This window comes from Ranitomeya imitator, chromosome 1, assembly GCF_032444005.1.
Source record: "Ranitomeya imitator isolate aRanImi1 chromosome 1, aRanImi1.pri, whole genome shotgun sequence".
Lineage (NCBI taxonomy): Eukaryota > Metazoa > Chordata > Amphibia > Anura > Dendrobatidae > Ranitomeya > Ranitomeya imitator.
The window spans coordinates 504,164,587-504,177,855 of record NC_091282.1 but is presented as its reverse complement, the minus strand read 5'-3'; the positions used below and the strand labels follow the sequence as shown (position 1 = coordinate 504,177,855).

Below are 13,269 nucleotides of genomic sequence, written 5' to 3'. Positions count from 1 at the left end.
CCTATTTAGCAGTTAGTAAGAAAACGAACAATAAACACACTCCTTTCTTTTAGACATTACAGTCACATACTGGTTATGGTGACTGCCGACTGTTCTTTTTATTTTTTCTAAGAATGTCCACCTGATGAGTTCTTTGCCAGTGGACGTGCGTGCCCAGTACCTCAGTTCTGCTACCCTGATCCCCATACATGGGCAGTGGCCACTAGCCACTAAGAATCTGCTGTAGTGCAGCAGTAGCACACTTATGCAATGAGGAGGCGGTGACCCCACAAATCTTCAACACAAAGTCTGTTTAATGAGGTCACTTCACAGCTTTACATGTCCAATTTAATAATAATAATAGTAATTTTTTATTTATATAGCGCCAACATATTCCGCAGCGCTTTACAAATTATAGAGGGGACTTGTACAGACAATAGACATTACAGCATAACAGAGATCACAATTCAAAACAGATACCAGGAGGAATGAGGGCCCTGCTCGCAAGCTTACAAACTATGAGGAAGAGGGGAGACACGAGAGGTGGAGGGTAACAATTGCTTTAGTTATTCGGACCGGCCTTAGTGTAAGGCTCGGGTGTTCATGTAAAGCTGCATGAACCAGTTAACTGCCTAAGTATGTAGCAGTACAGACACAGAGGGCTATTAACTGCACAAAGTGTATGAGAACATGATGCGAGGAACCTGATTATGTTGTTTTTTTTTTTGTTTTTTTTTTAATAGGCCACACAGGGATAGTTAGGTTAATGCATTAAGGCGGTAGGCCAGTCTGAACAAATGAGTTTTTAGGGCACGCTTAAAACTGTGGGGATTGGGGATTAATCGTATTAACCTAGGTAGTGCATTCCAAAGAATCTGCGCAGCACGTGTAAAGTCTTGGAGACGGGAGTGGGAGGTTCTGATTATTGAGGATGCTAACCTCAGGTCATTAATGGAGCGGAGGGCACGGGTAGGGTGGTAGACTGAGACCAGAGAGAAGATGTAGGGTGGTGCTGAGCCATGGAGTGCTTTGTGGATGAGGGTAGTAGTTTTGTACTGGATTCTTGAGTGGATGGGTAGCCAGTTGTTGTGAATTCTGTGGCAGAGCTCCCTCCTGTGGTCACAAGTGGTACTTCGGCTGGTTCTCTCTGTGAGCTTCCGTTGGTGGAGGAAAGTGGTACTGCGGCTTCTGAGTTTCCTTCCTCAGGTGATGTGGTGAAGTCGTTAGGTGCTGCTCTATTTAACTCCACCTAGTGCTTTGATCCTGGCCTCCAGTCAATGTTCTAGTATTGGACCTGTTTCCTCCTGGATCGTTCCTGTGGCCTGCTGCTCTGCATAGCTAAGTTCCTCTTCGCTATTTGTTTGCTGTTTTTTTCTGTCCAGCTTGTCAATTTGTTTTTTTCTGCTTGCTGGAAGCTCTGGGACGCAGAGGGTGTACCTCCGTGCCGTTAGTTCGGTACGGAGGGTCTTTTTGCCCCCTTTGCGTGGTATTTGTAGGGTTTTGTGTTGACCGCAAAGTTACCTTTCCTATCCTCGCTCTGTTCAGAAAGTTGGGCCTCACTTTGCTAAATCTATTTCATCTCTACGTTTGTCTTTTCATCTTAACTCACAGTCATTATATGTGGGGGCTGCCTTTTCCTTTGGGGTATTTTTCTGAGGCAAGGTAGGCTTATTTTCTATCTTCAGGCTAGCTAGTTTCTCAGGCCGTGCCGAGTTGCATAGGGAGCGTTAGGCGCAATCCACGGCTGCCTTTAGTGTGGTTGGAGAGGATTAGGGATTGCGGTCAACAGAGTTCCCACATCTCAGAGCTCGTTCTTGTTTTTTGGGTTATTGCCAGGTCACTGTATGTGCGCTGACCTCTATGTCCATTGTGGTACTGAATTACCTTTCACAACAGCCAGTGTAATGACTGGCACAAGGTAGAGGCATCGGTGTAACGGTTGGTGAGGAATATGATCCTGGCTGCAGCATTCAGGACAGATTGGAGCGGGGAGAGTTTGGTAAGAGGGAGGCCGATTAGTAGAGAGTTACAATAGTCCAGACGAGAATGAATAAGTGAAACAGTAAGAGTTTTTGCAGAGTCGAAAGTAAGAAAAGGGCGAATTCTAGAAAATGTTGTTGAGGTGCAGATAAGAAGAGCGAGCCAGTGATCGGATGTGGGGGGTGAATGAGAGCTCGGAATCAAGGATGACCCCAAGGCAGCAGGCATGTTGCTTTGGAGTAATGGTGGAACCGCACACGGAGATGGCAATGTCAGGCAAAGGTAAGTTAATAGAGGAGTTCAGTTAAAACACGAGGAGTTCAGTTTTTGACAGGTTCAGTTTCAGATAGAGGGAGGACATGATGTTAGAGACAGCGGTAAGACAATCACTGTTTTTTTCTAAAAAGGTCGGTGTGATATCAGGAGAAGAAGTGTATAATTGGGTGTCATCAGCATAGAGATGGTACTGGAAACCAAATCTACTGATTGTTTGTTCAATAGGGGCAGTATACAACGAGAAGAGGAGGGGGCCTAGGACTGATCCTTGAGGAACCCCAACAGTAAGGGGAAGGTGAGAGGAGGAGGAACCAGCAAAACATACAGTGAAGGATCGGTCAGAGAGATAGGAGGAGAACCAAGAGCGAACGGTGTCCTTGAGGCCGATGGAGCGGAGCATATTGAGGAGGAGCTGATGATCCACAGTATCGAATGCTGCAGAGAGATCCAAGAGAATTAGCATGGAGTAGTGACCATTAGATTTAGCTGTTAGTAGGTCATTAGAGACTTTAGTGAGGGCAGTTTCACTAGAGTGTAAAGAGCGGAAGCCAGATTGAAGAGGGTCGAGAAGAGAGTTATCTGAGAGATAGCCGGTAAGACGGGAGTGGACCAGGCGTTCGAGGAGTTTAGAGATGAAGGGAAGGTTAGAGACAGGTCTATAATTAGCGGCACAGTTTTGATCGAGGGATGGTTTTTTAAGTAATGGATGTATGACGGCATGCTTAACTGAGGAGGGAAAAATACCGGAATTGAGGGAAAGGTTGAATATTTTTGTTAGGTGAGAGGTGACAGCCGGGGAAAGGGACTGGAGGAGATGTGACGGAATGGGGTCACTGGTGCAAGTGGTCAGGCGAGAAGATGCAAGGAGCCTGCTTACTTCTTCTTCTGTAACTGGTTCAAAGTCCGAGAGTGAACTAGATGCAGTGGGGGAGGGAGGACAGTGCATGGTATGAAGAGATTGGGAGATGATTTCCTGTCGAATGTGGTCAATTTTTTCTTTGAAGTAATTGGCCAGATCGTCAGCACGGAGATCTGTGGTTGGGGCCTGCTCTCTTGGGTTGAGTAGGGACTGGAAAGTGTCAAAGAGACGTTTAGGGTTATTTGACAGTGAGGTGATGAGGGTGTTGAAATAGGTTTCTTTGGAGAGGTGAAGGGCAGAGTCGTATGTTTTTAGCATGAACTTATAATGGATGAAATCTTCGGGTAGATCAGATTTTCTCCACAGACGTTCAGCGCACCTGGAGCACCGCTGCAGGAAACGTGTTTGCAGCGTGTGCCACGGTTGTCGCCGTCTGTGCCGAGTTGTTTTATGTATAGGAGGTGCAGCTTCATCCAGGGCACTTTGCAGGGTTTCATTGTAATGCTTCAGAGCAGAATCAGGACATGAGATGGAGAAGATTGGGGCCAATGAGGACTGCAAGTTCTTCATAAGTTTCTGGGTGTTAATGGCCTGTATGTTTCTATAAGTGTGGAAAGTGGGGGTGACCTGAGCGGGATGGCAGTTCTTGATAGAGAATGAAAGAATGTTGTAGTCAGAGAGCGGGAGAGGGGAGTTTGTGAAATCATCCACTGAGCAAAGCCGGGAGAAAACCAAGTATGTATCATTACACATTACACAAGTATGTATCATTAAAGTCCAATTCACAGCACTACATAGTACCCGTTATCCTCCAGGTTGCTGCCGGGAGCCATATCCTCCAGATTAGTCACTAAACATGCCAGTCCACCTCTGACTTGTTACCATGGGCGACTGCAGCACCGTGTTAATGTCTCTTTACTAACAGCTTTCCACAGTACATGAAATCCTTCAGTTTACAGTTACTTAACACGCCAGTCCTCCTCTGACCAGTTTCTGTTGGTGACGGCACCGCTGTGCACGCTGTGGGTGCCAGGCATCTCGGTTCCCCTGGCTGCTTGGCTCCGTTTGCCTGTATTTCCTCACACAGGAGCTATGCAGAGCCGACCGCTCTGCCCTCTCGCACACACCAGACTGATACTGACACTGACCCTAACACACCCAAACCCTTCACTGCAGGGATTTTACTTGGGATCTGTGGCCTTCAGCCTCAAGGAAAACCCAGGACTGGAATGAAACGGACTGCACGACTACCATCCTGCAGTCTGTTTCAAAATACAAAAATCCCAGAGCAGGTTTTCCCAACTCTGTCTTGGACACTAATATGCCCAAGAATAACACTTATTTTTAGTCTGCATTGCAATTACAGCTATGCCTGTGACTGCAATGCACTCTTATGGATTCCATACACCTCCGTGCACATCCTGGGGAGAACCCACAGGGACCCCCTATCTGCGACATCGGTGACTGCCTCACAATTGCAATCACAGCTACGCCTGTGACTGCAGTGACCCCCATGGCCTCAATACGCCTCCATGCACATCCTGGGGAGAACATACAGTGACCCCTACATGTGACACCGGTCACTGCCTCACATATTCCCCCCCTCTGTTCAAACCTGTGGGGTTGAACACTTGTCACCCCACATGGGCGCGTGACAGGGCATTTGCATGACCCTGTGACATCCCCGCCAACCCTGTGCTAAGAAACCAAAATAGGGACCGAAACCATTGGTTGACACAAGCATCCCTCCCCTTTGTGTTTCTTCTCCATACTTCATTACGGGACCACTCACCACCCCGTTGTCCATTGCAGACGACACGCCCAATTTTCTGATTAACCGTAGATATGGGCCAGTTTTGGGTGGTATCGACCTTGTTTATTTTGGGTTCCCTAACCCCACAGCTCATCTTGTCATCTAAATACCTGCCTTCGGGCCCTTGGTATCGTTTCCTCCGTACCCTTAGGCTAGGGTCACATTGCGTTAGTGCAATCCGTTTAGCGCTAGCGGATTGCGCTAACGCAATGTTTTCTATGGGGCTGCGGTCGGGGTCGCGGTAACGTCCCCGCTCTCGCAGATCCCCGATCTGCAAGAGCGGGGAACGGACCGCGGGCGCGCCTCGGACGCTGCAAGCAGCGTCCGCGGCGCGCCAGGAATCACCGGCGCGTCGCTAGCGCGTGCCGAACATGGCACGCGCTAGTGAAGCGCGTTCCCATTGCCTTCAATGGGCGCGTTAATTTCGCCGTGCAACGCTGTCCGTTTAACGCGGTCCCATAACGCAATGGGAACCCAGCCTTATCCATGCCTTGGTGGCTGTCACGCTGAAACACCACGGCTGCCCCGGCAACTCTGAGCATACATCCATACCATGTCGCACCCGAACTCGAGCATCCTGACGCTGCTGTCTAGCAAGTGCAATGCACCCCCATGGCCTCAATACACCTCCGTGCGCATCCTGGGGAAAACATACAGCGACCCCCTACCTGTGACACCAGTCACTGCCTCACACAGCTTAGTGGAAGCTGCTTCTCACCAGCACTGGGAACATTAACTGAAAAATGTAATGTAGGATGATCCTCTGCCGATCATCTCTGTGAAGGGGCCACAGCGCTCTTGCAGTTTTTACATTGCTTCGTCTACCTGCTCGCCATCTACATAAGGGCGACAGGAGAGATTATTACAGTGTTGTCCTATAAAAATGAATAGGACCATGTTGCAGTTCAGAACACGACCATTGACAAATAGACAAAGCAATGGAAACATTGAAAAGGCTTCACTGCTTGGATGCGCGCCACACCTTATTTAAACTACTGCCTCTCCTAACAATAAGCAATTAATATTCTGATTTGTGAAAAGCCTTTATAAGGTGTTAATGTAATATCTTGTGATTTTTTTTTTTTCATTTTTTTTTGTTTTCAGAAGCAAAACCTGATCATACAAGAGCTGCGGCAAAAATTAAATGAACTGGATATAGAAAGGAACAGACATCTGGATACTGCGAGGAGACAAAAGAGCGAGATTGCATTCGGCCTGGAAAGAGAAAACCGACTGAAGCAGGAACTTGAGGTAAATTATTATCCTGTGCCTGGTGAAGAGATATAGGTAGCTTTATTTACAGCGTTCATTGAAATCAGGTTACTAAGAGCTCACCAGTAACATCGTCTCCTAGGGCCCACTGTGCAGCTCAATGCAAATATTACATTACCTTCATTAACACATTTATCAAATAATAACCTGGGTAGATTGAATGATGAGATGCTACCTTTGTCTCTACATAGAGATTCAAGTGTATTGTGCCAACTACTACCCATATTGGGTGATGGGGGGGCCCACCGGGGCATTCATCTGTTCCCCTGTGGGCCAGTCCAAGCCTGATTGTATGGTAAAACTGTTTGATTACGGCAATAGCAAAGTCCTAACTTTTTTTACAATTTTTTTTTTAAATATAGCATTGCTATTTTCTGAGACTTGTAACTTATTTTACATTTTTCATTTCACAAAGCTGTATGATGGCTGTTTTTTGCTGAGTAACTTTATTGGTACCATTTCAAAGTAAGGCTATGTGCACACGTCAGGATTTTCTGCAGAATTTTCCAGAACAAAACCGGACTTTTTTTTGCAGGAAATCCGTATGCGTTTTTAATAGCGGCAAAAACTCAAAAAATCCACAAAATTAATGAACATGACGTGTTTTTTACCGCGATGCATTTTTTTTTTTCGCGGAAAAATGCGCATCATGTGCACAAAAATTGCAGAATGCATTAAAAATGATGAGATGCTTATGTATGCGTTTTTTTTTAAGCGGTTTTCCCACGAAACGCGAAAAAAACTTGAAAAATCCTGGACGTGTACACATAGCCTAAATATGTTTTGAGTACTTTTTTTTTCTAGCTTTCTTTGTTTGCGGAGGTGTGACAACTGAAAAATCAATTCTGACGTTTTTATTTGTGGCTTTATGGTGTTTACCATACAGATGAAATAATTTTAGATTTTGATCGGACTTTTGCAGAATCGATGATAGCAAATATGTATATTTCTTTTATTCTTCAAAGTGAACCTGTCAGCAGGATTTTGCTAAGTAAACTACAGACACTGTCAGGTTGGTGCTGTTATACTGATTAAAATGATAACTGATGAAATCCGTCTTGTGGTTGTTTACTCTGTATTTGTAGTTCTTGTGGTAGTTTACTCTGTATTTGTAGTTTTTTAGATTTTCGTGCTTCGGGGCGGCCTGTGGTGGTGGGGGGGCTTTATGTGGTGATCTGCTTACATATTCACCGATGGCTTATGACAGGTCAGTGATCCCTCAGTGACCTGTACCCTATTTTACATACTCCTATGTTACATACATGCTATTGTTCAGTTACAAAAAATATTTACATTCAGCAAAATGGCGGTTGCGCTTGCACGGTAACATCTATCGGTAAGAGATACAGTGGGGAAAATTGTGCAAGTTCTCCCACTTAAAAAGATAACAGAGGCCTGTAATTGGCATCATAGGTAGACCACTTTCAGCCTTGCAAAATCAGCACTTTCATAATGAATTTGACCAGATAAGCCGTAATTGGACTAGCCCATTGTTTTTTTTTAAATTTACAAATCCGTCAGTGAACAGTTTTTCGACATGCTTTGTATCATAAAAGTATGTGTTTGCATAATTTTCATGAACAATGGTAGAATAAATGTGTTGTATGTGTCATATTATTGCATACTGTATATGCCTTACCTGATTTCCTAATAACAGAACAGGGCAATGGGTGGTGAGTTTTCCCGAGGGTTACATTTTTCTAATACCCTCACCCTGTAAATTTTATACAGATGGTTAGCATAATACATTTACTGTTTGCTTTTTTTGTTGTCTTTTTTTTTTTTTTCAATAGGTCTTAACCCCTTCCTGACATGCGCCGTACTCGTACTGCTTTGCGGGAACTGTGTTCCCGCTAACCGCAGTACTAGTACGGCGCTGCTATTTCCGCTCACCACGCTGCATCGCGCGGTGACCAGGTGAGGATGGCTGCTGTTTCTAACAGCAGACCATCCTGACACATCACCACGAGGGGCTGAACCGCCCCCCCGCGTTGGCGATCGCTGTGATTGGCTGTTGAACTCTCACCAGTCAATCACAGCAAAGCTGACAATAAAGTTGTTAAAAAAAAAAAAAGCATGTGACAGGCTGTGATTGGTGCTGTGTGACGTCGCACCAATCACAGCCGTCACAGTAGGTGGGCTGATCGCCACGTCGCCTCACCTGATTAACCCCTATGGCGCTGATTGGCTGAACAATAGCTTCTAGCCAATTAGCGCCAAAGGCGTTAATTTAAAATACCGATCACCGCCCTGCACGCCATCTTTCTCTCAGATTGGGTGTGCAGAGCGGTTGTCCAAGCCCCTCTGTGTACCTGAGTCAAAGATTCCATTGGTGGCCAGTGTGATCAACCCAGCGATCTCCTGCCTCCTGCTTAAGCGTCCTGATCCAGCTTCCTGCTCTGTGCTGTTCTCTCTGCTGCCATCTGCCTGCTGTGTGAGGCCTGTGATCACAGCAGCAGCACCTCCCGTGTTAGTACAGCCGGCGTCACAGCGTTAGTGACGACCGATCTTGTTTTAGAAAAAAAAAAAGTACAGAGTAGTTTTATAGGTAGGGAGGTAGCTTTTTTTTTTTCTTGCATAAAAAGTGCATTAGGGGAGCGTATGTCACATTGTTGGTGACGTCCGTTTTTCTTTTGTAAAAAAATAATTTTCGTCGGATATATTTATAGGGAGGGCATTAGTGTAGTGAACATCTGGTTTTTTTATCCAAACTTTTTTTTAAATCTGATTTTTCTTTACATTTTTTTTTCTTCTACATTTTACCTCTCTACTTCTTTTTTCTCTGTTTTGTTATAATAAAGAGTACCCTATACACAAGCCCCACACATTACACATGTAAAAGCACCACTTACATACACATCCCCGGGTTTGGGAAAAAAAAGAAAAATGGCCCATTTGTCAACAAGGCGCTATTCATCAGAGGAGGCTTACGCCATCCTTACATCCGACACGGATACAGCCAGTGAGGAAGATCCCACATTCCTCTATTCCTCATCCTCATCTGGTGAGGAAGGACGCCCAACAAGGTGCCCTAGGACCCAGGCAACTCCTCCAGCAATCGATCCCATATGGATTGCACCCCCTGAAAATTATCAGCCCGTCATTCCGGATTTCAGCAGCAGCTCAGGAATCCAGTTTGACACCACTGGCCTCACTGAAATTGACTTCTTCAAATTCTTTTTCAGTGATTAAATCATAAATATTATGGGGGCTGTTGTGAATTCTGTGGCAGAGCTCCCTCCTGTGGTCACAAGTGGTACTTCGGCTGATTCTCTCTGGGAGCTTCCGTTTGTGGAGGAAAGTGGTACTGCGGCGTTTGAGTTTCCTCCCTCAGGTGATCTGGTGAGGTCGTTAGGTGCTTCTCTACTTAACTCCACCTAATGCTTTGATCCATGCTTCCTGTCAATGTTCCAGTGTTGGACTTGTTTTTCCCTGGATCATTCCTGTGGCCTGCTGCTCTGCATAGCTAAGTTCTTCTTTGCTATTTGTTTGCTATTTTTTCTGTCCAGCTTGTCTAATTGTTTTGCTGGAAGCTCTGGGACGCAAAGGGTGTACCTCCGTGCCGTTAGTTCGGTACGGAGGGTCTTTTTGCCCCTTTGCGTGGTTTTCTTTAGGGTTTTGTGTAGACCGCAAAGTTATCTTTCCTATCCTCGCTCTGTTAAGAAAGTCGGGCCTCACTTTGCTGAATCTATTTCATCCCTACGTTTGTCTTTTCATCTTAACTCACAGTCATTATATGTGGGGGGCTGCCTTTTCCTTTGGGGTATTTCTCTGAGGCAAGGTAGGCTTATTTTCTACCTTCAGGCTAGTTAGTTTCTCAGGCTGTGCCGAGTTGCATAGGCAGAGTTAGGCGCAATCCACGGCTGCCTCTAGTGTTGTTTGGAGAGGATTAGGGATTGCGGTCTGCAGAGTTCCCACGTCTCAGAGCTCGTTCTATTATTTTGGGTTATTGTCAGATCACTGTATGTGCTCTGACCGCTATGTCCATTGTGATACTGAATTGCCTATCACAACAGGGGGCCCAGACGAACCTGTATGCCTAACAATTTTTCACCCCAAATCCCACGCCATCATACCCCAGATGGACCCCCGTAAATGCAGCAGAGATGATGACATTTTGGGGAATTGTGCTGCATATGGGCATAATAAAAAAAAAACAGATTTGTCAGTACCGGAGTACTGATATTCACTACAGTATACCAGTATTCCGCATGGCCATGACAAGGACACGATTTGAAGGGATCCAAAGATTTTTGCATTATAGTGATAATGCTCAGTGTCCTCCCCGAGACGATCCTAACTTTGATCGTCTATATAAAGTTCGGCCAGTGGTTGAACACTTCAGCAGAAAATTTGCTGAGGTGTACACACCCCAGAGGGACATCGCTATTGATGAATCTCTCGTTCATTTCAAAGGGAGGCTAAAATTCCGACAATACCTGCCCAGTAAAAGGTCCAGGTACGGAATAAAGCTGTACAAAATGTGCGAGAGTACCTCAGGGTACACCAACAGATTTAGGGTCTACGAGGGGAGGGACACCCAAATTAACCCCCCTAAATCCCCCCCCCCCCCAAACCGTCCTGGGGGTGAGTGGGAAATTTGCATGGGAATTGCTGCACCCACTGCTGGATAAAGGTTATCACCTCTACATTGATAACTTTTACACCAGCATCCCACTCTTCAAGGCCCTCTCTGCCAGAGGTGCAGCTGCATGTGGCACCGTGCGAAAAAATCAGCGAGGCCTCCCTAAGCCGCTAATTGGGCAAATGCTGAGAAAAGGGGAAAGCAGAGCCCAATGCAGCGACAACATGCTGGTGGTCATGTATAAGGACAAAAGGGATGTCCTTATCCTGACCACCATACACCGTGACAACAGCACCCTTGTCACTGTTCGTGGGACCACAACACAAGTCCCAAAGCCAGATTGTATCCTGGATTACAATCGGTACATAGGGGGGTGTGGATCTCTCAGATCAGGTCCTCCAACCATACAGTGCCATGAGAAAAGCCAAAGTATGGTACAAAAAATTGGCCATGCACATTGTACAGATGGCACTGTACAAGCTTTTGTGCTGTCGCAATCTGCAGGCAATACGGGGACCTTCCTTCAGTTTTAGGAGGAAGTCATCAAGGCCCTAATGTTTGGCACTCAGGGAGGTGAGGGCCCCAGTACTTCTGAATCTGATAGTGCCTGTATTGTCTCAGGTCAACATTTCCCAGGACAGGTTCCCCAAACAGCGAGGACAGGACGATCACACAAACAGTGCAGAGTATGCTCCAAGAGGGGAATCCGAAAGGACACAACTTACCATTGTGAAACCTGCCCTGAGAAACCTGGCCTTTGCATTAAGGATTGTTTCAAAGCGTACCACACGTCCACAAATTAATAAAATTAGTTTGTACCCTTTTGACACAACACATCTCTGATGTACCGAGCACATCTTACACATACCGCCACATTATAAATTCATACACTAAAACCAAAAGCATTATAGTTATTACTATAAAACTATGCCTCTAGATAAATTCATTCAGAGGTGTAGTTTCCAAAATGGGGTCAATTGTGGAGGATTTCCACTGTTTAGGCACATCAGGGGCTCTGCAAATGCAACATGATGCCCGCAGACCATTCCATCAAAGTCTGTAATCCAAAACGGCACTCCTTCCATTCTGAGCCCTGCCGTGCGCACAAACAGTGGTTTTCCCCCACATATGGGGTATCGGCGTACTCAGGATAAAATGTGCAACAACTTTAGTGGTTTATTTTTTCCTGATACCTTTGTGAAAATAAAAAAATTGGGGCTAAAAGATCATTTTCGTGGAAAAAATGTGATTTTTTTTTTTTTTTTTTTTTTTTTTTCACGGCTCTGTTATAAACTTCTGTAAAGCACCTGGGGGTTCAAAGTGCTCACCACACAGCTACATAAGTTCGTTAAAGGGTCTAGTTTCCAAAATGTGGTCACTCGTGGCGTTTCCCAATGTTTAGGCACATCAGGAGCTCTTCAAACGCAACATGGCGTCCACTCTCAATTCCAGCCAATCTTGCGTTCAAAAAGTCAAAAGATGCTCCTTCCCTTCCGAGCCCTGCTGTGCACCCAAACAGTGGTTTTCCCCCACATATCGGGTATCAGCGTATTTAGGAGAAATTACTCAACAATGTAAGTGGATCCATTTTCTCCTTTTACCCTTGTGAAAATAAACTAACTGTTGCCGAATGATCATTTTTGTAACTAAAAAGTGAAATGTTCATTTTTTCCTTCCACATTGCTTCAGCACCTGTGAAGCACATGAAGGGTTAATAAACTTCTTGAATGTGGTTCTGAGTACCTTGAGGGGTGCAGTTTTTGGAATGGTGTCACTTTTGGGTATTTTCTGTTATATAGACCCCTCAAAGTAACTTCAAGTTTGAGGTGGTCCCTAAAAAAAATGGTTTCCTAAATTGTATTGAAAAAATGAAAAATCGCAAGTCATCTTTTAACCCTTATAACTTCCTGACCAAAAAATATTTTGGTTCCAAAATTGTGCCGATGTATAATACACATGTGGGAAATGTTATTTATGAACTCATTTTTGTGACATATCTCTCTGATTTAAGGGCATAAAAATTCAAAGTTCAAAAATTGCCAAATTTTCAAAATTTTCGGCAAATTTCCGTTTTTTTCACAAATAAACACAAGTCAAATTGAAGAAATTTTACCACTATCATGAAGTACAATATGTCACGAGAAAACAGTCTCAGAATCACCAGGATCCATTGCAGCGTTTCAGAGTTATGGCCTCATAAAGTGACAGTGGTCAGAATTGAAAAAAATGGCCTGCTCAGGAAGTTGAAAATAGGCTTTGGGGTGAAGGGGTGAAAATTAATTTATATTTTTACCAGTGGAACATTCACAGTCTTTTTAAAGGGAATCTGTCAACAGATATTTGCGGTGTACTCCATGAGGTAGTGGCTGAGACACCGATTTCAGTGATATGTCGCTTATTAGGCTGTGTGCTGCTGTTTTATCAGCAGGAGATTATCACTGCCCAGACTATTGCTCACGTGCCTCCTGGTCCAACCCCGCCCCCAACACTGGTTAGCAGCTCATT

At 45.1% G+C, this 13,269-nt stretch overlaps 1 protein-coding gene across 1 annotated transcript in view; it reads left to right on the top strand.

The window, feature by feature from the left end:
* The window catches only part of CCDC171 (coiled-coil domain containing 171), a 149,241-nt gene that overhangs the window by 28,914 nt on the left and 107,058 nt on the right, over window positions 1-13,269 (top strand). The window contains exon 6 of the mRNA XM_069766329.1: window positions 6,012-6,158. Coding sequence (XP_069622430.1) covers window positions 6,012-6,158 — 147 coding nt within the window. The remainder of the gene's footprint in view (window positions 1-6,011; window positions 6,159-13,269) is intronic.